This window comes from Lupinus angustifolius, chromosome LG02 (assembly GCF_001865875.1).
Source record: "Lupinus angustifolius cultivar Tanjil chromosome LG02, LupAngTanjil_v1.0, whole genome shotgun sequence".
NCBI lineage: Eukaryota > Viridiplantae > Streptophyta > Magnoliopsida > Fabales > Fabaceae > Lupinus > Lupinus angustifolius.
In genome coordinates this window covers 22,877,420-22,904,251 of record NC_032010.1, presented here as the reverse complement: position 1 = coordinate 22,904,251, position 26,832 = coordinate 22,877,420, and the positions used below count along the sequence as shown (strand labels likewise).

General features: G+C 29.8%; 3 protein-coding genes across 3 annotated transcripts; 2 read left to right on the top strand and 1 right to left on the bottom strand.

Moving 5' to 3' along the window:
* On the bottom strand, positions 459-1,278 carry LOC109328359 (heavy metal-associated isoprenylated plant protein 47-like). Its single transcript, XM_019561794.1, has 3 exons — positions 1,273-1,278; positions 1,097-1,172; positions 459-855 (listed from the first exon to the last, which is right to left on the bottom strand). The coding sequence occupies exons 1-3, from the start codon at positions 1,276-1,278 to the stop codon at positions 536-538; spliced, it is 402 nt and encodes a 133-aa protein (XP_019417339.1). The 3' UTR covers positions 459-535.
* LOC109340638 (indole-3-glycerol phosphate synthase, chloroplastic-like) lies at positions 14,970-19,294 on the top strand. The gene is made up of 10 exons (XM_019578358.1): positions 14,970-15,263; positions 15,499-15,759; positions 15,858-16,034; positions 16,904-16,978; positions 17,081-17,125; positions 17,201-17,365; positions 17,843-17,921; positions 18,442-18,524; positions 18,617-18,685; positions 19,207-19,294. Exons 1-10 carry the CDS (start codon positions 15,126-15,128, stop codon positions 19,291-19,293), a joined length of 1,179 nt encoding a protein of 392 aa, XP_019433903.1. The 5' UTR covers positions 14,970-15,125; the 3' UTR covers position 19,294.
* LOC109329285 lies at positions 24,018-24,919 on the top strand. The gene has a single exon (XM_019562966.1). It carries the CDS (start codon positions 24,188-24,190, stop codon positions 24,749-24,751), a length of 564 nt encoding a protein of 187 aa, XP_019418511.1. The 5' UTR covers positions 24,018-24,187; the 3' UTR covers positions 24,752-24,919.

The following is a 26,832-nucleotide window of genomic DNA, read 5'->3' as shown; positions in this document are numbered from 1 at the left end:
TTTATCATTGACTTCAACTTTCCTATATTAATCTAATCATGAAAAATCTATGAGATATCTTGTTCACAACGTTGAAGTTTAAAGGATATCTATGCATTGTACCCAAAATATTTTAACAGAAATACTAAACCATCAATTTTTCTTAATAAACGAACCTTTATTGTGTTATGGACTTGAAGTTTGGAGTAGTGTATCTTTTAGCACTTAAAATATTGCTATAGGTCGCATCTCAAACATAAAGAAATTATTACCAGGTCTAACAAATTTGACCATGTCATCAACACACATAAAGAAAACAAGAGTGCTAAGGGTAAGAGTTGATGAGTTACCTTATGTTTTCCAAAATGAGAAAAGAAGACACTTTATTTGCATTATTCATGCCAATATACTTAAAGCTTTAACAGAAAACAGACATATATCATTTACCTTATGGGTATGGATTTAATCCATTTCGGGGTGTGTAACTATCTCTCTCAACAAGTATTGTTCTCATGAATTACATGATAAATTGGACAAGGTGGAGAATTAGCTCAACTTAGAGGATGAAGCAACCATAATAATTAGGGTAAGGATCATAAACTACATGATACATGGCATAATGTGGAGGATAGTTCCAATGATTATTACAATAAGGAACCAACACATTTTCCATTTCACTGTTTTGTTCCCCTCTTCCAGAATTATTATTTTCAGCCTCATTTGGAGTAGGGTTCACAATCACATCTTCAACACTTATAAGGGTTGCATGGTGGAACTTCTTTCTTAACTTATTTGTCAAGCAAACTGAATCAATTCCATTTCCAGTTACCACCACTTGATTTCTGCTTTCTCCTTCTAATGACACTGAATTCACACCTGCATACTCATGTGTTTGATTTAGCCATCACAAATAATTAACAAGTAATGCATACATTTTCCGATAATTGTTCTCTCCAGTAATGGAGAGGGGTCTGACTCAATTTTTCAATTTTAACAAGCACATCTTAACTAATAGATTACTCCAAAATGAATTTTAAAGTTAAGAATATCGTTAGATATATTCATAGAATTGGTGTTGAAAGTTACAAAAGTAATGCAAATTGAACATGACATATACCTTGAGAGGCTGCAGCAATTTTCATGGCCTTGCTTCTGCATTTCTCTCTCTCCATGTGCACTTGGATTACTATTTTCTGCAGTGACAGCATAGAGATTATTACTAAATACGAAATTGCATATACTTACCAAGCATGTAATGTGATGTAATTAATTCATCATTTGTAGTGATCTTACCTTCATGTTTGATATATGATTTGAAATAAACCAATGGCACAAGTTTTATGTAGCTAAGCTTTATGTTGTGAGAGAAGCTTGATATATATTCACTTTGTTTAAATTTCAGTGCTTCTAAGTTATATACTACATATCTATATGTTAGGGATCTTATTTACTGTTTTTATTGACTCACCATAAACACGTTAGGTGTTAAGGAAAATAGCTTTGGTTTCTTTCTAGAATTCTAGCTTCAATTTTCTCCCTTTTACACTAGGAAGAACATGCTGAGAAAGTAGGTGTTAGTTAAATATACCGTGTTTGATGGGAAATATATAAAATTAAGAGCGTAAAGATTTATATAGTCAATATATTAATTTTATTTAAAAATCAATAATAATAAAATATAAATGATAAATAATATAATGATAGTAAAAATTTGAAGGAATGTATCTTTTCTATTAAATTAAATTAACTAAAAACAAAGAAAGCGAATTAATTATGAGGGAAGAGGAAATGAGACCCAGGAATAATGTGGGTCCCCTTTGACAAACTAGGCATCGTGGTTGAAGTTCCTATTTTGGAATTGACTTCATTTTTTAAGTTTACTTCATGTCTGTGACTCTTCTCTTTACAGAAACGGCCAAAGTCGTTGTAGTTAAATGCAATGTCCTTAACTTTAAACATTTGAGTAGTTAATCAATGGGATTAGTTCAAATGTTAGGAAATATTGATCAATGGGATTAGTTCAGTTGTTAACCACAGTTGATTTATGATTAATCCAGTCATAAATAAATTCATTTTGAGAACATTTTAACTCGTGCCTTTGGAAATGAACTTGTTAAATTAAGCTTCTAGCTACAGTGATATCAAATAAGGCACGAGAATAATAACATCTTCAAGTAGCAAACCTTTTAAGCCAAAGTATAATACTGAATAAGGCAACGTATCATTTTGACATACATCACTTTTTTTATATTGTAGGAGAATATATACTTTTTGTATGTAGATATATCATTGTTCTGTCTATATGAGTTAGGCTTTTGTACTTATCGAAAAGTAAGTAATTACTTTTGCATTTATATAAAAGAATAAAAATGTTATATCATTATATTTTAAAGATAAAAATATTAAATTATATTACATTTTCTCTTATTTTAGTTTACATGTGTCTCTATTAATGGAGAGAATCCCAACTCAGTCACTATATACACATAGAAGGTGATGCATTCTTTAATATAGGAGGAATGTCTAGCTTAAACTATGCATTTTCAGGTTTGAACCGCCTTGGATGAGACCTGAAAGAGGAATGTTAAAATGGTAGTAGATATGGATAAGAGAGATTCTTGATGAACAAGAAAGAATGAGAAAATGTTATTGAATTGAATTGAATTCCAAAGTGACATTGAATCACCTATATAAAGAAAAGAAAACATTAACTATCATAACCAAATTAACTAACCGACTAACAAAAGCTTTATTATTTTAAGAAGGACTTAATGTTTAAGTTAGTAATTTATATAAAATTGATACTTAAGGGTGAAGAATGATACTAAAATTACCATGGTTGACATTAATTGTGGTCCACCACTCTAATCTATCTCATTAGTCACTAGCTAAAGTTTTAAATAAATTAAAAACTTAATTAAACAATTAAAAATTTGTTACAACATACGATAATAAATAGCAAATAAATATGTCGAAAGTACTAGATTTTTCTCTTCTCTAACGATGTCATTTTTTTTACCTTTTAAAAATGTCCCAGAGGACTAAGGTCATACAAAAGTCTTGGAACCAATTTCATAAGAGGGCATATTTAGAAGACTTAAAGCCTAATTTATAGTTAGATGCTGGAGGCTTATTAGTGAGGGTGGGCCTCACGACTTAGAAAACCTTGTAGATGTATTTTTAAAAAATCATCAATAGATTAGTAGTAGTAGAATTTAAACTCACTTCTTTCAAATATGAGTCAAATTCTTACAAATTATGTCACTCTTCGTTTTTTTGTACTATTAAGGGTATTTCTTACCTTTCATAGGTAATGAACTAATCTCTTTCAATGTTCATGAATATTCCTCCCAACAAATGCCACTCTCAGAAGTTGAATTGTTGACATTTTCATCGCTTACTAATATTCTATTTGGCATCTTATTCTAAACTTGCTCCGCTCATCGTTTGCAATATGAATTTAATTTTCATACCCGAAAATTAAAAAAAATATATACTCCACTATTTTTGTTAAACCCTAAAATACTCATCATATCCTATATCCCATCTTTTGTGAGGAAGTTTTTCAAAGAACATAAGGCCACTTTTAAACCTCAAAATACTCATCTTATCCCATCTTCTGTGAGAAAGTTTATGGAAGAACGTCTTTGTTATTCTCGACACTTCTTTACGAAAGTACACTTGAATTTTCCTGAGAAATTTACGAAATAAAAAAATGTTCTTATGTATGTAAACTTCCTTTGGGAAGAAGAAAATCTTAAGCTTCCTTAAACATGAATAATAAACAAATCAAAAAATCTGTTCATGTGTCGATGTCCATAACCATATGCATGTGCAGCGGATATTTTAATCATTGGTTCCATTTTGCATTTTTTATATCATTGGGGAAGTAATGTCATAATAATTAAATAAATATTAACATTTTTCATTATCGTATAATGATTTATGATAACTTTTTAACATAAAACGTGTATTTTCATATTAAAAGTAAATATTTTTTTAAGAATACAGTCTATAATTTTATATTTTATATATTATGGTATTATATCTTATACATCCTCATAATGGTATATACCACTCCATTCATCTCATCTTAAGTTACATTTAGTTTTTTTCTGTGTCGTTTTGGAAAATAAAAGGTGTTGTTAATTACTTTTATTGCCCTTATTGCATTAAATAAATTGTAATAATGGTGGGTGTGAACTAGTAGGCATAGTTTAGTTAAAATAAGTTATTATTTTATTTTGGCATTCAATAATTGCTTTAATATGTGTGAATATGTTAAATTGACAATTGAAATGTGGCCAAGAAAGTAGTACTATTGTCTGTACTCTTTTCATTTTGGTCTTCTTATGTTACATTTTCCAAACATTAGTTGATTTTACTATAAAAATACATTCATTAATTAAAAAATATATCTAATTATTGACACATTTAATAAACCTAACCAAATAACAAAAACAATAAATTATTAATTTCATTATTGAAAATATGAATCAAATTGATATTATAAGGTTCTAGAAACTATTTTCTTAGGTGTGTATGAATCTAGCCAAAGTATTTGTATAGAAGATAGATTTTTTTTTATTACTAAGAATATCTCATAATATTATAGATAAGAAATTAATTTATTTCAGCATCTATAATTATTCCTCATAACAAATATTACTTATAAAAATTAAATCATTTAATCTTTTGATTTTTCTTATAATCTAAGAGAATCTTATACCATTTGTCGACAATTGTTGTGTATGGAAAATAGGATATGAACATAGAAAGTAGAAGAGACATGATAAGAATAAATAAATGAAGTGGTTTGGTGATTGATAGAAGATTATTAAGCTAAAAACCGTTGACTGGTGTTTTAAGAGGAAGACAAAGAGAACGACACCAACGTGTGAAACAAAACGCCTTCTTTGTTGGCCCACACCAAAGAAAATTATAACACTCTTTGAAAACAACATCAACGGGAAATGCTCCTCATCTTCTTGGGAACAACCTTCTTTTTCTCTCTGTTCTCAGTTATAATAACCACAAACAAACTCACACCCTTTTCGTCTTACTGTTTAATTTCTATCTTATATAACTACCCATTTTAGGTCTTAGTCTTATCAAACCAAAAGGTTATGCTTTTGGTTTTGAGAATAAGATCATGATCATTAACAACAAGATGATGAAGAAGTTCATGAATGGTATTCCTCATTATGGAAATGCCATTGCAGTTCGTGTTGAGCTGGAAGAGGTTCATTTTGTATCATTATTCAGTGATGTTTTTTGTCACTCTAAGATAGGGTTTTGAAAAAGAAGAGGAACTTATTTCTTGTGGTGGAGAATTCACCATTTCAAGATTAGAGGCGTACATGGGAAAGCCAGGCATTTCTTCACTTTCTTCTGCTTAATTGTTCTTTGTTTTCTTCTACTAGTTATTTATGTTTCAATTGAATCTTATCGATTATTATATTTGTTGGTTTAATTATGGGGTCAGAGAGAGCCAGAAATAGTTACATAAAACAATTGTAAGTGGTTTTTAGGATATCAATGTTCACCAGATCAAAGCAATGAAATAAAACTCTTGGCTGGTTTTCATTGTCCCTCTATATCAAATCTTCATTTCAATGTTGTACTCTTTCTCATATTTTTGGTGTCCAAACTGTATATTATTATCCATAAAATAATGGAGCAGATTCTTTATTTCTGTCTTGTTACTGATTTGAATGATGATAAAGGGTATTAGTCAAATTAATTTATCTTGTTTAGAAATAAAAATGGTTACAAGAAAAGTAGTATTCCTGAATTATTTGCAAGGTTATTGGTGGGTTACTATGTTCCGTTGGTGAATTGTTGCAGTGTCTTCACACACTTTAAATAAACATTTTAATGTGGTTGCTGTGTCTTTCACAAAAATAAACAATTTATTTAAAATGTTCACTTGAATAAAAATAATTTCATAAATAAATTTTAAAATGTTTGTTTTTTTAAAATGTTCCTGCATTATTTATTTAAAATGTATTTGATACTTAAATAAATGTTCATTTTAAATAAATAAATTTATATTTATCAATTTATTTGCCTTGTTAAAATTTATTTTAAATCAATGTTCACTTGTCTTTCACGGACATTTTAATTGTTTATATGTACTTCTATTCTATACTATATACAAAGTCAAAACATGGTGTAACCGTCATTATGCTATAATTTATATATTCTTATTTTGCCCTTCAATTTTTTAATTTAAAAAAACCATATAATCTTATATAATCACCTCAAACACATTACTTGTAAGTTGCATATTCTAATAAAGACAAAAATATATAATATAAAGTAACTACAATACAAAATAGATATTTTAATTCTACAAAATGAAATATATAAAAAATAATTATTTAGTACTTTAAAATAAGGAACCAACAAACACTTAACAAACACAAAATTAAAAATAACTTAGATCATTTTATACTTATCAATTACTTTATAAGTATCAAATTCTTCTGGTCTAATATCATCCCATATCTATATCATATTAGTACTTTATAAGGAACAAACATGTTTATGTTGAAACCCTAAACTTTTTTTCCTGACATTATGTTCTTCATTTTCCTGCATTATTTGTTTTGTTGGTAACAAGGCAAATCATTTGACATTAACGTGTCATTTTGATAATTTAGTTGACTTAACCTTAATTATTTTCCGAACATTTACCTACCTTACTTGTTTGCATATGTATTAATTAAAGGATTACTTAAGATAACCCTGGGGTTATTGTATAGTTAAATGGAATCTTCAAGTAACACCAACATTGATTACCTATTTAAAAGTTGATAGACATTTCACAATGTCTGGAATAGAATGGTACTCCAATAGTCCAATCAAATATGAGTGTAATATCATTGGATTCTCATCAAATATAAGTCAAATTTAAATATTTCATGCTAACCAAATATAACCAAATATTTATTTGTCCCAAGATGTGTTTTTACCCTCTTTCTCTTTTTTAGTCAATTTTAATCAGTAATCCATTTGATTTCTAAGTGAATATTCTCATTATTGTGCAATAAATATATTTAATTTAGCGATTGTAAAAAAAATAGAAATGTATAATTTTCTTCATCCTATAACCATTTTTTGCTTATATAAAAATATTTTATTTTTTTTATATAGCCAAATATATCTATCCACATATGGATAACAAACTAATTAGAATTAGGATGGTAAAAATACACAATCCATGGCTATCAACAAAATTATAGTTTTTTTTAACTGAATATTTTATTAAATTATAATTTCTGTAATTATTTTATTATTTTATAATGTATTTTATTGAATGAACTATAGTGATAAATTTATTATGTTTTTATTATTTATGTAATAATTATAAAATATATAAATATGTAATTAAATTTGAAAATATGTATGAGCACAAGAAAGCACAACTTATATCCATCCCACCTTATTGAGAACCCTGATTTGAGTAATATTTTCTGATTTATATATATCTTCATTCATGTATTCTCATCGTATTTGAGTAATATTTTTTTTAATCTGTTACTCTTTGCATAAGAATATTACTGTCTTATTGTTATAAGAAAATATGGGTCTAAGAACAAAATGAAGTACAAATATATTGTGGGACTTAAATGAGAATGACATTTATAATTGTGAATACCTAAATAAAAATAATATGTAATAAATTATAAAATAATAGTACTCTAAATATTAATTAAGTAACCATCATATCTGTGCCTGGTTTTATATATATGCCGCTCTCAATTATTAATTATGTGAGAATAATGCTGATTTCTTATTTTAATCATCAACAGTAATTAATGTTGCATTATGTTTTAGAATTTGGATTTTGGAAGGTGTGAAGCAGGCAACATTTTCAAAATTATACGGCATACGTTACGCCCAAGAAAGAGTTGTTGACTTTATTTTCTCTATTATTGAATATTGATGATCATATAATTGTCTCTTACTACATGTTTTTCTTTTAATTCAATTATTGTTAAGAATCTTCCTACAGTGATCAACTCAAGTTAGTTTATATACTGTTACAATCAAATCATTCATAATTATATAATATAATAATAGTGTATAAAATTTTGTAATTATATTAAAATGTTGCATTAACATGGCATGTGTTAAACTTCCTGTATTTTTGTTGTTGAGGTTTTTGGGATTGGGAATATAAGACTTTAGAGTTTAGACATTGAAGGACAGAAATGGCTGGAACTTTGTACTAGATTAATGATTCTTAAGCTTGGTTTAGTTTAACTTTGACATTGGGTTCCATCCCTTTCACACGTGGATCTAACACTTTTGTCTCTCTTTGTCTCTCTGCTTGTGCACACGTGTGTATGTTTCTTGATTTAGAGGTAATCCATTTGATCATTTTTTAATTATCGTTTGTTTCAAAAGAGGTTTAGCTAATTCATCAAGTAAGGCACATAAAGATAATTGAAAGACTTCTTAATTCAGATAAATGAAGGATGTTAATAAAAGAAGGTGAAAGGCTACTCAATTTTAATAACAATGGAATTATTCATCATCACTAATTCTTAAAGTAAGATTTAAAAGTTTGTTTTTAGAAATAAAGTAATTGAAACGGATAATTTGAGAGTTATCTCATATATGTATTGTTCTAATATTTCTTTTTTTCCTTTAATATTCTCTAAAAATTAACTCGCAAACAGACACTAGGGCTGCAGAAAATTAGTTGAAACTATCTATTTTTTTGGTTTGTGGTACGTGTCTTTAGTTCCATCCAGCATCAAACTCAGACAAGAACCCATCATACCTGATCTGTTCTAAAAAATTGTTCAACATAAAACTTTAAACAAAGGTATCATAAACTTGGCAGCCCTTGAAAGGCATTTGCCTTGTTGAATGATAGAGTTCAGTATAGACTACTTGGTAGTGGCCTAAGGTTAAGTTACATTTGATTGTTCTTAGTTCTGCATGCAAGCTTGGCGCATAGAGTCTGATATCTCTCCTAGGAATCTTCTTAAAATATCTTGGATTAGTTGTGCTGTAATGAAGATGTGTTGCTTTATGTGATTAAGCGCAGAGAGGGAGATTGGCTACTAAGGAGGAACTTTAAAGAAGGCAAATTGTTAGTGGGCTACATTTGAACCGTGTTTTATTTACGAAGCATACAGAGTCCATTGATCAGCTACTTTTAGCATGTCCTTTTACTTCGTTAGTGGATAGTATTCTACTATTGGTTATAGGTTCCAATTCTTCTCCCTAACTCTATTTTTGATCTTATGATGATGTATGATTCTTTTTATAAAACACCAAAAGGTAAAAAGTGTTGGAGAACACTTTGTTTGTTTGTGTGATTGATTTGGCAATTATGAGAACTGATGTAATTTTCTTTGATAAAGAAGTTAATTAATTATATTGTGTTGGACTTGATTCAGATTCGATCATAAACTTGGTTTTGTTCTATTAGTAGTCTCTATATATTTATGATTTTGCGCACTGGTTATAGACCCTATGTCTTGTATTTTTCCATCATAACAACAATGTTAATGACTTGTGATTGAGTGATGTATTGTATTTGGGATTTGGGTTGGTCCCTTGTAACTTGTTACTGAAATTTTGGCTTATATAAAACAAAAAGTTGTGCATGCAAGCTGATGTCATATTTCAGCTAAGTACCCTTCTCTTAGTCACTTAATTAGAGCCTTGACTTATTTACAGAATACCTCTACTTCCTCCCAAACTTTTCCATGTTTAGTCACTTAATTTCACACTGTTTTTGAACTTTCCTATTCCAACAATAGCTGCTGATTTGTGTAACAAGTTGTTTAAATCTTTTGAAAATTTGATTTATGATAGGGCCTCCAACATCACTAAAAGACCTAACCGTGGATACACTCTAGTATGTTTTAAAATTGTTATTTTGTTTTAACTATTTGTTTAACTTCCCTTCATATCATAAACTGTTGTAAACTTCTCTTTCTAAGATCTGACCAAATGTATATTATAGATTAGTAGTCAGTTATAATTTATGTCTATATATAATGTACTAACAATGAAGAAAAGGAATGAAGAATAATTTCCAGAATTCTATTTTTTTATTATTTTCTTCCTTCATTGAAATACTTCCTTGACCTTCTTAATTAGAATAAACTTCCTAACAATTTACGATGGAGGTGTTAGAAATAACAATCATTCAATAAAATTAGGTCTGTAACATGTTGAATTTTGTTAAACATAATATCTAAAATTAACATGCATTATTATATTTAATATAAGAGTAAATTACACTGACACCTTTGAGTTTTAGCGAAATTACACAAATCCTCCTCAATTTTTTACACCTACACAAGCCCCCTAATTTTTATATTTTCCTTACACGGACTACCTCTGTATGAGAAATAAGTGCAATATTTTAAACAAAAAATGCGATAAATGTAATTAAGTTAAAAAAACATTGTATATTATGGAGACAAGTCCAAATAATATATGAGTCGACACCTCTTTATTATTTTTGGTTCTTTACGATATAGTATAAGAGCAATTTAAACAATATCTCTTTAGAATTGTTGATGCATTTTGTAATAAAAAATAATAAAAATACATTGATTTATATATTATTTGGATTTTCCCTCACAATATACCATGTTTTGTTTAACATTATTGCATTTATCACTTTTTTTTAAATATTACACTTATTTATCATGCGAAGGTGGTCAGTGTAATAAAAGTGTAAAAACTAAAGAAAGTTTATATAGGTATAGAAAAGTGAAAGGTGAGTTATATAATTTTACTAAAACTCAGGGATGTGAATGTAATAAACTTAACATATTATTATAACATGTGATGATGGGCCAACAAAAAAGTAAACAAGGTAAGAAGTCCAAGATGGCGTGTAGGATCCACTCTGTCATCATTCTATTGGAGTACTATACGTGTATTTTATTTTCTTTTTTCTTTTTTGAATTCCCATTTTTATATAAACAAAACCCAAAAAAGAAAAAAGAATAAATTTTCCTTCAAAAAAACTATATAACTCACTCAATTTTCAGATCCAAACGCACAAAGAAAGAGAGAGAATGGACGCCATTGATTCCGTCTTCGATCCACTCAGAGAATTCGCTAAGGACAGCGTTAGGCTCGTCAAGCGTTGTCACAAACCTGATCGCAAAGGTTAACTAAAGCCTAATTTCTCAGATCTCGCTTTTTTTTTAATTTTTTTTATTCGTGATTTCAATTTTTGTGGTGTGGATCTTAATTTTTACGATGTGTTTTGGTTTGTAGAATTCTCTAAGGTCGCTGTTCGTACCGCGATTGGTTTCGTTGTGATGGGATTCGTCGGCTTCTTCGTTAAGCTCATCTTTATTCCAATCAACAACATCATCGTTGGATCTGGTTAGGTATAAACTTTTATCCTTTCAGTTAATTCATGTTATTTTCCCAATTTTCGGATATTGCATGTGAATGTTGTTCTATGCCAAATTGGAGATTGTGATTATAATCTGTATTTGTATTTGCTGTAATTTTGAAATTGCTTTCCTTTGAATGACTTATCCGTTTAAATTGATCTGTGTTTTTCTGTGTTAGTTTGACAAATGATGCGATAAAGGATCTAAATTGAAATTTATATTTTTATTTTATATTTTGAGTGATTGATTTTGTTACTTTCATCATGATTAGTCAAGCATAATGGATTGGATTTTAGATTTTTTGTTCCATTAACAATATGAAAGGAAGCCTGCATGCAATCCTGTATTATACGAATTAAGATCTGCCTCTTTTTTAGTTACTGCCTTTTCCATTATCATATCTTAGATGTGATGACACAGTTTTAAACCTGGTTTTGTGGTTGCAATTGAGGCTGCATGCTACATTATGGTTTTAGCTTTCTCCGCAACCACATGGAGACTGCAAAAGTGGCCCTCGGCTGCACTTTTCAACAGTAGTCCGCAATTGTGGTAAATGCAGCATAATCGTGATTACATTTCAAAACATGTGTCATGATGAAAAGAATTGTAGATTCGCTCACTGAATGACAGTTTGCTATGAGATGATCCCTTGGATCGTTAGCGAATCTTTTCGAAATTAGTATAAAATTTACTGCTATTTATACATAAACATATTTGTTGATAAGTTTATCAAATGACAACCTTCAATATGAAGCATACCTAGTCAAACATCTCAGAGGGCAGTTGCTGCATTCCTACATGTGAAGTTAATTCCTCAGGAGACTATTAACTGTTATCGATGCCCTCTGGAGCTTTTGTGATTTCTACCTATTTCTCTGATGAGAGTATTTAGTATTTGCCATTGCAATTGCAACCTATGTCAGGGACTTTTATGTTGGAATTTATCATTCTTTAAAATATTTTAATAGTCATCTTAGTTTTTATTATCAGTTTAATGCTTACTTTTTTTGTTTTGTCAGTAGCAATGCTGGCTAGTTTTTTGATGAAACTTCTTTTCAATGTTAAGTTCAAATTTGAACTGATTGCTTGTTGTGATTGGACACTAAGAGGCATCATATATATATGTCTGTGTGTGTGTGTGGCATTAAGGATGCAAAAAAAATAGTGTCCTAACTGAGGTGTGTAAAATGAAAAAGTGGGCTAATTAACTATTTGTTATCTCTGCAGGGTAAGGGCAACTATAATCTCGCCCAAGAAATTCTAGTCGTGAAGCAAAATGAGGCTGACAGTTCCCTCTTCAATAGATCAATTAATGTACTTTATCTTATTTAGTTTTTGCAGTATTTCATTTTTGGTTTTCCCTTCTATCTTAACATCAGGACATTACAGTGTTATCTAAAATGTAAAACTTTATTTTATCATTGTTAGACCTTGAGACTTTGTTTGATATAGGAAAAGGTGGAAAAATAGTTGAGTAATTGTAGTTTTGCTTTGTGGCTTTGTCTATGCTGTATCCCATTGGATTAAATCTGACTACATGAGCTTTAAGTTTCAACAGAATGTAGTTTGAAGTGGTACACATACCACAACTACATAAATATATATTCAACAAAATTGGTTCTCACGTATATGGCCATAGCTCTGTAATCTCATCTCATTAGTGTGCAGCAAGTTTGAGGAACAAAGATGATTATCATGTGAAATGTTAAGAATAAAATAATAAAACCAAAAAATATTAACTTCAACTCTTGAAGTGAAAAAAGAAAGATCCGGAGAAGTAATTCTTTCCAACAGTCGACAAATGGCTAATTATTGCCCGCTTCTTTTCGCCTAGAATTCTGGTTGGTCCTCTATCAAGTATTCATGGTGGCTAATTATTATTTCTCGAACAATGCACTCAGAAGTGATACTGCTGTCTTTATTATTTATTTATTTTAGTTAAAGTGAATGAAGATTGTAATGCATTATATAATGGACAAGTGATTATGTGATTGATGTTATATAAATATGAAAGTTGTGATAGGTTGTTCATAGCCAACATACTATGGAATAATGCTAGTGCTAGGTTGTTTTTAAGAAGCAACACATTGTATAACCCGACCCGAGCACAGTGTCAAGAGGTTGTTGGAAAATAGTTGAATAATGATTAGGAGGATTAATTTTATGCACCTATAAGAAGCAAAGTAGGTTAGGAAAAATGTATGAGAATTATATGCTCCAGGTGGACATAATTGTAGATGAAGAATAAAAAATGATGTGTTGGATGTAAAGAGAAAATAAGATTTAATTATAGCCCTAAAGCTTGTAATGAATGAAGGCAATTTTAATGTTGTTAGTGTTTATGCACTTCAAGTAGGGCTAGAGAAATATTAGCAGATAAAATTTTGGAAGGATTAGGAAGTGTAGACCATGCAATAACCTTTGGAGAAAATATTTTCCTTAAAGACAACCTTAATGGGCCTGTAGGAAGAGACACTAGAGAATTTGAAGGTTCATGTGGTAAGTATGACATAGGAGAAGTAAATGTGGGAGGCAAGACTATCCTAAACTTCTCGCCTTTTGATTGTCCAATCCTAATATGTATTTTAAGAAATAAGAGGAATTATCATATATAAGAGTGACATTCCATGTTTTGAAATCAGTTTTTTACTTATAAGGAAATTTGATAGAAGTTTCGTTTGGATTGCAAAGAAATACCTCAAGAGAGCTTGACGATCCAACATAAAATTTTGCTTATAATTAAGAATAGAGTGGAAAAAATTATAAATGTCAACCAAACATATATTTTACTATACCTATGAATGACATTCCCATGATAAAATTGATACAATATTCTCACTATTATAAATTTGTAACCTTAAAATATTATTGGATATTGATGGGGTATTAATTGATGAACTAAATCTTATTGAAAATAAATTAATAAACAAATAAAAATACAGAGTAATAATTTTTCCATATTCAACTCATCCTCACATAAATATCGATATTTTTTGTTTTAATATTTCCCTTCTTTATATTATTTTATGTTACAAAATCAATCAAATGCAGGTGATGGATGTAGGAAATGTTTTTTTTGCCGAATTATATAATAAATATAATATATGTTTTGTATAATAAATTATATCCTCATTTTATGACATACCAATAAGTATAGTTTCCATAAATAAATATTTATAGGATACCTCATCCAATGGTTTATAGACCAAATCATTGTTGATATAAACATATAATAAAGAGTAAATTATACACCAAATGAAATTGCACAAATCAATTTTCTCTTCTTTTATAACTATATAAATCAATTTTTCTGTTCTTCTGCAATTACACAAATCATTTCATAATTTATATACAAATATGAGTTTAAAATGTGTGCACTGACAGTGTAAAGTTTTTTACACTGTCAACATATCATCTACTATAATAATGATTAATAGATTAATGGTGGATGATTGACTGGCAGTGTAAAAAACATTTACACTGTCGGTGTATACATATTAAATCCTACAAATATTATCATTATCCTGTTGAAGGTGAGTGTATTATATGTATATAAATTATAAATATTGGTGCAAGTGGAAAAAAATAAAGACACTAAAATCAGTGTATAATATCCTAATATCACTTCACCACCATGTTTCACCCACGAAGCTCTCTTCCTTTTTAGCGACGGGTTGTGTTCATGTGTTAATGCTCAACCTCTCTCTTTTCCCTTCAATTCTTCTATTTTCCATTGCACCCTCAGCTTCATTCTAAATGGAAGCTATGGCTTCTCTCAAGTCTCCCTTTCAATCTCTCCCACCCTTCTCTTCCACACTCAGAACCTCTTTTCCTCCAACACGGGTCTATATCTCTACAAGAAACCCCTTTCTCACTTTCTCCGTTCGAGCCCAGGTGAAAATTTTGACAAATTTTCAATCTTTTTGCAACCCTTTAATCCGTGCCTGTGTGTGTTGAAATGGGTCTCTTTTATTTTATTTGATTATATTGATTTTTAGTTTTTGGAGTTGGGGTTAGTTATGGCTTATGGGTTCAACTGGGGTTTAAGAATGCTGGATTTTATATTATGAGGAACCTCAATTGTTTTGAAATTGTGATTTTTTATGGCATGTGTGGCTGTTTTGATTAGATGGAACCTACTGAAGGTTCAGCTGCAATAGTCTCATCTAGTGAGCCTGTGGAAGAGGTTCTTAAAGTTAAGGAATGGGAAGTGGGAATGTTCCACAATGAAGTTGCTGCTAGCCAAGGTATAAGAATTAGGAGAAGGCCACCAACAGGACCTCCTTTGCATTATGTGGGACCATTCGAATTCCGGCTGCAGAATGAGGGCAATACACCGCGTAATATCTTGGAAGAGATTGTGTGGAACAAGGATGTAGAAGTTGCAAAAGTATTGTGATTCATTTGCTATGAGCTTTATATTTCTTAATGTATGGTTTTGTATGAAATTGACTGACTGTATTGTTGGGAACTTTATTTAATTTTCAGCTTAAAGAAAGAAAGCCTCTCATTTCACTGAAGAAAGCCCTTGCTGATGCTCCACCTGCTAGGGATTTCATTGGTGCTTTAAGGGCAGCCAATGAACGAACTGGGTTGCCGGGACTGATAGCTGAGGTGAAGAAGGCTTCACCAAGCAGAGGTATCTTGAGAGAAGACTTCGATCCGGTAAGTCTGTCTTGTTTTCCGCTGTCATTTTTTATGGCTAGAATTGTTATGTTTATACATTGTTTTTAACAGCAATGAAGTTGTTATTGATGTCATGTGAGAAATATTCGAGTCAGCTTTAACTGACTGGCAACATCACTGCATCTTGTTGGTTATAACTGTTCAACTATTTGTTTTTTGTTTGGCCTCCCACTTGTTACAACATAAGTGTTTGATCTAAGTCATGTTTGCAGAAATAGTTCTTAAATTATTTAATGCTACTACATATCATTTTCTTCTTTTGTGCATCTTAAGCCTTTTGCCTCTCTTACCCTTTAATTAATTCTCCCTTCCTTACTTGGTGATTCCCATCGAAATAAATTCTTTCTTTCCACATGTAGTATAAACACTAAGGATGCTTTTATTATTATTATTGTTTTTGTTGTTGTTGTTGTTGTCGCATTTAAGTCATTTCTGCAGTTTTTAATTTTATCTGCTTCCATTTAGCTCAGTTAATTGCAAATACAAATTTGTCTAAGAGTGGTTGGATTTTTAGCTGTGTACACGACTTAGATAACCATTGCCCGAATAAATACTAAATATTAAAATTTTGGTCTCAATAAAATATGTGATGCCCGGTTTTGGATAGCTCAGTTGTTTCTCAACAACTAGTCCGAGTTAACGGCTTGGAAGGTAGAACTGCTTCAAAATAAGGAACTGTTCTGAGTTTACTGTATCAGGAAGATGAACGTTTTCTCATTAATTTGAGTAGTTTGGTCTCCTATTATTTTTGGACCTTCAAGCAATTTCTCAAAGCTGTTGTTAGTCTGTATTTCTTATCTTTATAGTTTATGCCACTATTTTAGAGGTTGTCTACCTGTTCGTGATAGGTTGAAATTGCTCAATCTTACGAGAAGGGTGGAGCAGCATGTCTAAGTGTTTTGACAGATGAAAAATATTTTAAGGTAAACCAACTTGAGTGCTGCTGGATAATATTTAGTTGGTTGAGAACTTGTTGATATTGCATGTAAATGATAATTAACTCAAATTTGGTTTTCTTGACCCAGGGAAGTTTTGAAAACCTCGAGTTAATAAGAAAGGCTGGAGTGAAGGTATGCTTTTTTGGGAGTTTATTCTATGCTCTAATGCTTTATGTAGCCCGTGTTGATGACTTGAAAAATATGCAGTGCCCTTTATTGTGCAAAGAGTTCATTATAGATGCATGGCAACTCTACTATGCTCGGAGTAAAGGTGCAGATGCTGTCCTTCTAATAGCTTCCGTTCTACCTGATCTTGACATCAAATACATGGTTAAGATATGCAAGTTACTTGGACTGACTGCACTTGTTGAGGTATGGCTTGTACTTCTTTATATCTTTCCTAAGTTTAATACGAATTTATTCCGGAATCCTAGTTTTAAGGTTATCCCATCTTGTGTAAACTTGGTCCCAAAGTGGGCTAATTTGAGTTTTGAATAGTGTACTTATAAACAACGATCTGCTTTACTTGTAATTATTCGTACTTGAAAGTAAGACTACAAGAATTAGAGCATATTAGACTTACCATTATAGATGGACTAAACTTATGTTGGAACGTGGCCTAAACCAGATTAGCTTTACTTAAAACCTTGAATTGCTATGGATGACTTGATGATTGTGATCCTGCACTGTATTCCGTACTCTTATACTGAGATAAAAAGTGATCAATATGATTTGCTTCATATTCTCCTAAGTGTACTGTGTGTGGAATCTTTTATTTCATGAAGACCAGGAGAGAGAGAGAGATATTGATTTATTTATGTTCTGACATTTTATGTTGTTTTCTCCTAGGTGCATGATGAGAGAGAATTTGATCGTGTTCTTGGAATAGAGGGCATTGAGCTCATCGGCATCAATAACCGTAATCTTGGTTTGCCTCGTTACTCTCCTCTCTCTGCCCCCTCCCCACTCTTTTCTTTTTTGATGAAATGGAATGCTTTTTCTGTTGCTTGTACTAAAGAATAGGATTAGTAAGTCAATAGATTATGCGAATTGTCTTTTATTTATCTCTAAATTAATCCCTTTGATGTTTGATCTGCTTCTTTGCCCGAACTCTTATCGGATATGTGTTTTTGGTTTCTAGAGTTGCTTTCATCTTCTATATGATTTTCCAGTTCTGTTATTTCACCTTCTGTCTTTCTTTAACTTCTACCGGGATAGATTATTATCTTCTGAGATTCTCTTACCTATTACAGTAAACTTAATCTTGTAAAACTTTAAGAATTTCGGACAACAGAATTATTTTTATCTGCTTACTGCATGCTTCTCCTGGCAAAATATATTATGACTTTTCTGCTTCTATCAGATTATGTCATTCATGGCATCACCGATAAGCACATGAAGGTAACATTTCTTGAGTCAATTGTAACTTTTCTTGTTTGGGCATGCAGAAACATTTGAGTTGGATATCAGCATCACAAAGAAGCTTCTTGAAGGAGAGCGAAGAAAAATAGTCCATGAGAAAAACATAACTGTAAATGACCTTTCCCTTGTTTATTTAGTTATTTTAATGAAATGTTATTCTGTTTTTAATATTCTGCTCATGATTATATATGTTTTATTTAGATTGTTGGTGAATCTGGTCTATTCACTCCTGATGATATTGCCTATGTACAAGAAGCAGGTGTTAAAGCTGTAAGTACTGGAATTTCATTTCTACACTGTAAAACCTGACTATATACCTAAAGGGTCTGTTTGCAATTTGGTTACTGGAGGGCAATAGAAAGAACTGGAAGACTTCGGAGCCATGAAATACACCTGTGAGGTGGCTCTCAAGTCTTCTATTTCCCTTCCTTCCTCTCTAAAAATCAACTCGTAAAAAGACCCTAAAGATGATAATTACTTCCTAAATCCCTTCAAGTCCGTTTGCGAGTTGGATTTTGGAGGGGAAAGGAAAGGATTGAGAACCATGAAATACACTTATCATATAACTCTGAAGCCTTCCCTTTTATTCATTTCTCCTCCAAAATTAGCAAAAAAAAACCTTATACATAATGTGTCAGTACTAAAATGTGATACAAAATTCTGTTATCAGCCAAATTACTCATCAGTCATCACCTACTCCTGCACCCAATTATCAAGGGTACTATTACCTAGAGTGATTTGTTAAACATAAAATTATATCCTAATGATTATTCCTGTTTATTTTTCTGTAGGTTTTGGTTGGAGAGTCTATTGTAAAACAAAGTGATCCTGGGAAAGGAATCAGCAATCTCTTTGGCAAAGATATTTCTCATAGTTGAAGTTAGCAATGTTCCTTAACACATTGGCATTTCAAATTACAGATTTTGATAAAGTTCTTGATATGCTTCCTCCTACCTTTGCTTGTACCAAAATAAAAGAATATAATATGCATTTTCAAATATACTTTTCTACTTAATTATATCTTTTTGTGATAGATGGATCATTGAAAATAACATGTGCCCTTTACTTTATATTGAATCTCTCATTTCTCAATTTACAGTAATACTCAACATGCTTTGTCTACTCGATGGTCCTCTTGTTTTTGTTCCCTAGCAAATTCTGATATTATGTTGTAAATAATTAATATACTTGGTTTTAATACAGTCAACAAAATAATTAAGTTTCTGTCACACTCACTTGTATATAAATAAATTACAAGGATTCAAGTAAAAATAATCCGAGATTAAAAAAAGTGATCCAACGAAAACAAGGTACCAAGTATCTGATTCCTTTGGCAATGTCTTAACTAAGATTCATGTTTCCCTCTACCAGCTTTTCTCATGATATCATTTATTCTATTAGTGATGAACTCTTTTGAACTGAAAAGGACACCATGATTCACATTACCCTCGACCATTATATTTGGTCCTAACAGCTTCCCCCTGTCAACATTCTTATGGTCTACTTGCAAGTTGGGTTTTTGACGGAAAATAGAATAATTGAAAATGATATTTCATGCGCTTTGCATAAAATATTAAAGGGAGAAATTGGACTAATCTATAAAGCAATTCTCTCCACTAATCTTTCATTTGATCTACTCTCTTTACTAAAACTTCTAACGATTTTCTTTACATTATCTAATGCATGATTGTATAATTTTTTTACAATTATGAGCTACTCCAATTTTCTCCATAATATATTCATTTCTAATACTAATATATTGTTTAGTATATCCACTCATTCAACACAATATTATCATCTCTGGTACAAAGAGTTTATTCCTTTATTATCATTTTTATCCTCTAACATTCACACAATATAACATTGCAAGTTCTATATCAATGTAGTAAAATTTGTCTTTAAGCTTGAGTGACATATTTCTATCACATATAATTCCTAATACATTACGTCATTTTATTTATTGGCTTTAATTCTATGGTTTACATTTTCCTCAATTTTTCCTTTGTATTGTATGATTGACCCAATATATAAATCTAGTGACTTATGGTATGCTATGATTTTTACTTCTATAACAGAGTTTGTTTGATTCTTGTTAAACTTACACTTTGTATACTTCGATTTATATGAAAATCATATATTTTTAAGACTTACCTTTATATCTATAACCTCTCATTTAATTCATCTAAAAAAAATGCATTATAACACCAATTTTTTAATATACTCAATAACCATATCCAAAATTGATGAAACAACTTGAAGCTTAATGTTAACCATGATGTAGTGATATAAGGCCATAACAATAGAAAAATCTTCAGTCTTCATAAAAGCTTATAGAAAAAATCATTTTCCACCAAAATTACAATTATTAGAAATGACAATTTATAGTAGATTTTAGTGTTGTGCATGCCTAAATAATTAGTATTAATGAGAAATTAATGATAATACAAAAATTATGTGTTATGAAAAGGTGATATTAAAGTTTATATTTATTTTTCTTACGGATCCTGTAAACTCTTCATAATTAAACAATCTAAACTACACCAAGAATGATTTTTCTTTTTAATGTACCAAAAAACTACACCAATAATGACTAAGTGGCCCAAAATAGAGTGTGAGAGATCGATGTCTCACATTTTGGGAACTTTTTTCTCTAATTAGCATCATGATTAAAGTGTTAATATTTTCTTTGTTTAGTTTTTTCCTCTTGGATTTTTATACACAAATATTCGAAGAGCAACAGACATAGAAAAGAGAACAAATAGGAGGAGAATTCCTTATCCTCCATAACCATCAAAACTCCTAACGTTCCTAGGGATTTTTGAAGGAACAATAGAAAATATATAAAAATATACAACTTTACGCCATAGTCAAAGTTATTTACAAAAAATTGTTTACCTCTAAATATAATCCACAAGCAAATTCTTTATATAACTTTCGGCCCTTCATTTAATTCTTTAGCTTTTGAATGAAAAAGGAAAATCTTTAATTTAGTCATATAAAAGTACGTCTATAAATGACTAAGGGACTTCAAAACTTGAACACTTTTTAGAGACTTTTTTAATACAAAAAAAAGACATGATTATACAGGAGTAGTTTTGAAGTTCCTTGTCATTAAATAATGGCCACAATATACTTTAGTAAACTTTTAATTTCTTCAATAAATATAACTTATTCCATGAATATATATTGAACGGTGATGAACTCTTTAATTTGCACTCTTCTCTTGTCCATACCATTCTTGATAATTGAATAAACCAAACCAAACCAAGTTTTAACATCAAAATAATTTGTTTTGCACCTATAATTAACAATATGGTACGTAGTCGGTGAATTTTATTCTATAATCTATATACTATATAGAGAATAATACACGTTATTAAGGGAACCCTCACGTGAATTTTCCGATGAATCTGCATTAGAACATGGTAGCATGAGTAGAGTAACAATTACTCCGAACAACTTTCATATTTAGTAAACAACGCTTTCTAAATATAATTGACACATATAGTTAATGATTGTACTTGTTTAATATACTTCACTATATCACCAATTAATGTTTTGAAGTAGAAGCATAAGAAGAAATTCATGCATCAAATTCTTCTTTTACCAATAGTGGACAAAATGTGCTGGCTTTTGAGGCTGTTGATTCTGTCATAAGTACAATGAGATATAATTTTTGAACGCAGAAATAGAAGATAATGCAGATAGTGGTTATTTTTATAGTAGTGTGGGCCATTGTAATATAAGAAAGGACAGAATATCTAATTAATAAGGTAGTTGATATAAATATGAGAAGTTGTTTTAAGAAGAATCAGTGCAGTAACAATTATCTAGATATATCAATATTATACTATAGTGTAATTACGTTTACGCAAACTATATATATATAGCATTAAATCAATGATCTCAAGGGAAAAAGCAAAGAAGTGTTCTGTTCATACAGCTCATCTATATATGTGACATTTAATAGTTAATAGACTTTACAGTGTTATGTACTGTGTGATATGTATCTATCCGTGATGCTTGAGTAGGTCCGATAGACATCTAAATTTTGTATCACTCTATGTACTACTTCTTTTTATTGGTCACAAAAGTAAAATATAAATTAAATACATATTACTTTTATATTTTTAATCAATGATAATAAAATAATATATAAAATGATATATATATATTTTGGGATAGAAGATGTGGTCGGGAGTAGATAAATATATTCATTTATTTCTTCATGCAATTTAATGAGGATGAACGGTTAGCACACAAATCCATGTTCAAGAGCAAAGTTGATAAAGTTTGGTAGGAGGTCATAGTGTGAAACCTAACCCATATTTATTTCCTTGTTTGCTCCGGAAGGAATAAACATTACCAATTAATGAGATGATAATTAATCACTCTGTTAATTAATAAGGTTTGATATATGGTTATGATCTTTTAATATATTTTAGAGTTAATTACATTAACATTCCTCGAGTTTTAGTAAAATTACATAAATTATCATTCACTTTCTACATTTACACAAATTTTTCATAGTTTTTATACTTTCATTACATTGATAACCTCTGTATAAGAAATAATGTACTGATTATAGATATTATACTCCATTAGTTTTGCTATATTTATATGCATATAAGTATAACTTCAATGCCCAACAAGCCTTTTCCTTTTCATTCATGGAATTATGCGACCACAATGTGTTTTCATTTAATATAGTGTTCATCCTTAACCAAATTCATTTTTGCCTCTATTGTTTTCGGTCACTATGATATAATATATATATAAGAAGAATGTATGTATTAAAAATGTATGAGTTTTATAAATTTTTACTGTATCATTATTAACCTTACAAAAATAATAATATAAATAATTAGTAGATAATATATTAATTATATATAAATTTTTATATTAATATTGTATGATATTACACTCATAATATAAATGAACTACCCTAAACTAGGTCAATGTTTCTTAATCATTGGTTCAGATTCTTCCAAAAAATGGTTTATGCAACCATATAGAAGACATTAAATTTGAAAATTGGAACTCCTCTTCAAAAACTAAAAAAAAATTAATATGATATGTTTATCTTTTAAACATAATATTTTATTATTATTATCATTAAAAACATAAAAAAAATTAAATATTTCTCAGAGGATCCCTATTCGTTAAATTAGCTAAGAATTAAATTTGTGCCAATCAAAACAAGGCCTATTTTAAAATTGAACAGCACCTCCTTCTTGAACTTAAATTAATTCCTTAGCAATGTAGAAGAACGTGTCCCAACCAAAAACAATGGAAAAAAATTGTGGGAGAACATGCACCCTTTATTATATTGGTAAACTATTATATTAACATTTAAGTTATTTTCTGCTTTTATTTTTATTTCAATTTGTTTTCATACTACAAATTTTTCCCTCATAATTTTCTTTATTTTCAACAAAACATAGTTTTATTCTTTGAAAATGTCTTTCATTTTTATTCTTTTAAACTACCATTACAGATAAATTTTAAAGTATCAAAAAAACAACCTAGAACATTAATTTAATAACAGAAAATAAGTTACATACATATGAATCTAGAAGTTTGGATTTTATATATATAGTAAGTTTTAAGTGAAGTACGAGAAAGCAGAAGACCAGTGTTGAGTTCTAGACAGCAAAACATAAAGAGTGTATGTGCTCTACTGTTTATAGCTCCATTTTTCAGATCTTGAGTCATTTATATGTGACTTCAAAACAAATAATACAATCAACTTTTTTACTCTTATAATCCAAAATGGTCAGTGATATTTCCAATTCTCTCTCAGTTGAAGAATCCTTCAGAATAAAACAAGATGATAGGTTTTTTTCAAGACTAATGTCAAAGGAGAATTCTATGGCTAACACTTCTTCAAGGGTTTTCTATTATGGAGAGAAATCAGGTGCAGTTCCTTTCACATGGGAGGCACAACCAGGGACCCCAAAGCATCCCTTATCTGAGACATCTTTGCCTCCACTTACACCTCCACCTTCTTATTTTTCCAATTCAAAGTCACTTAAAAACAAGCATAGAAATTCAAAGGGTAGTAGTATATTTTCATGTATTTGTCCAAGGTTTTTAGGGTCAAGGAAAAGTACTAATCATGTGTCATCACCATCATCATCTCAATCTTCTTCATCTTCTACATGGTCATTATCAGTATATCCACCTTCTTCATATACCATGGAAGAGAAAGATAAAGGAAGCATCTCTTTCTCTAACTCAAAACTAGCTTTTGGCTCTTTTTTGAAACATAGAGGTTCATCAAATGGATTTAGAGGCTGCTATGCTTTTCGGAACATGAAAGAGTCTAGTTTATGAAGGTAACTTTGCTAGAAATTAATTTTCTACTAGATTTATTACTTCTTGTAGAAAATCTTTTAAAAAGTGATTATGTGGGCTTATATCTGGCAGATATATATATGATTCATATATCAATGATGAAGATTAGCAATGTACATTCTTTAAATTAAAATATATTTTTACCTTTTTCTCATTGTATGCATCAGCATAATTATATAAATACACATCTATAGTTGAACCTTCCACTCACATATAAGTTTCATTGTTAGGTTAGTCCATATAGAAATTCAACTTATAAATGATAAATCCAAAATTTCATCACTATAAGTTCTCATTGAGATTGATGGTTGCGTGTGGTTATTTTCTGAGTTGGACCCTCCAAAACTGGAGCAACCATTGAATCATTTGGTTCCCGAAACTGATAAACAAGTGCTACCAATAAAGATGAATCAAAGAAATTATGTTATTAATTGTATGATTTATATGATAAATTTGGTTTTAAGTTTGGGTGATTATTTTAGATTTTCCAAATTTAATTATAGCCACTCTAGAACCAGCAGTGAAATTATATGTAATATTTGTTCATATCTCACTCTCTAATTACACTGAATGTAATGTTTTAAATAGATGGAGCTGTAAATATAATTAAGTTAAACTTTACTGTAATATACTTTCTAAATTTTTATAAGACAAAACTGTGCATGCTTTAATGGGATGGGGATCCTCTGTCCCAAAAAATTTATGTCCCCATGTACCAAGTCAATGAAAGATTATAGAATAGCGTAAAAATATTAATTTATGTTATTTAAATTTTATTTTTAATTAAATAAAATTTTCTGATTGGATGGGGACACCAAATGGGATACCAAATGGGACACCAAATGGGATACCAAATGGGATACCAAATGGGACCCCATCAGCTTCAATGACCATATATGTTTTCAACTCCATTTACCCTAGTCCCACATCCAATAGTATCCTGCCATCAATGTGGTGCATTTAATGTTCTAATATTTGTTTCATTATTTTTTTAAGAATGGATAATAATACATGAATAGATAACAGTGTATAAAACTCAAATGTTGTCAATGTATACACTTTTTCTTTTTAATAAATACAACATATGCTTAATTATCAAAATAAATAAATACAAGATGTAAATATAATAATATTGGAAAAGGGAAATTAAAGCTATAATTAGTTTTCCAGCAGGGTTGTCTTGATTGATAAAGGTTTAGACAAAAAATATCATGAGTTTTTTTGGTTCCAAGTTATATCACTAATTTAATTTCAACATAAAACTTTTCACTATTAACTCTAATGACTTATTAAGAACTTATTGCTAAAAATGAAAAAAAAAATTGTTGCTACATAAATCAACAAGTTGGCTACCTTAACATTTAAAATATAAATGCTACCATCTAACCATACATGATATATATATATACGTCGTTATATAATATGATTTATACTTTACACGAAGCTAGACTAGTATCATGCTTAGTTAAAAAGTCAATATTTGATTTATATAAGCTATGCTTACGGATAGGGATAACCATAGTATCACAAAAAGGATTCCCTCCTCTGAATTTGCATCTAGTTCTGAATTAAAGAGAGTCTATTGTATTCAATCATATAGGTTATTATTTATGTGCTTAAGTTTTATCAAAATTTAGACTTCATTTTATAAGTTATTATTAATATTGTAAAAACTGGGAGGATTTTCCGCCTGGGAAAAAGAGTGTCAAAACGAGTTTAATTGTTGGTGAGAAAAGTCACTGGTTTATACATTAGTTTAATTTGTTAGCCTCAACTTCGAGAGAAAATTTTATCTTGTATTTTTTTACTACAAAATCTTATAATAATTTTTACTATTGGGTATGATTACACTACTAGTGACAATGTGGGTGAAAGGGTACCACAACTCAACCTCTCTTCGACCTTGCAATAAGTACTCAGTGGCTCTTTGTTCGGCTATACTTAGGAGTTAGCATGAGTCAAGTTAGGACACGTTAAGATTTGTCCTTATCTGATCTATATACTATATAAGAAAAGAAGGTCCCTCCATGTCACGTGTTACAAGCTCAGTGATTTTTTTC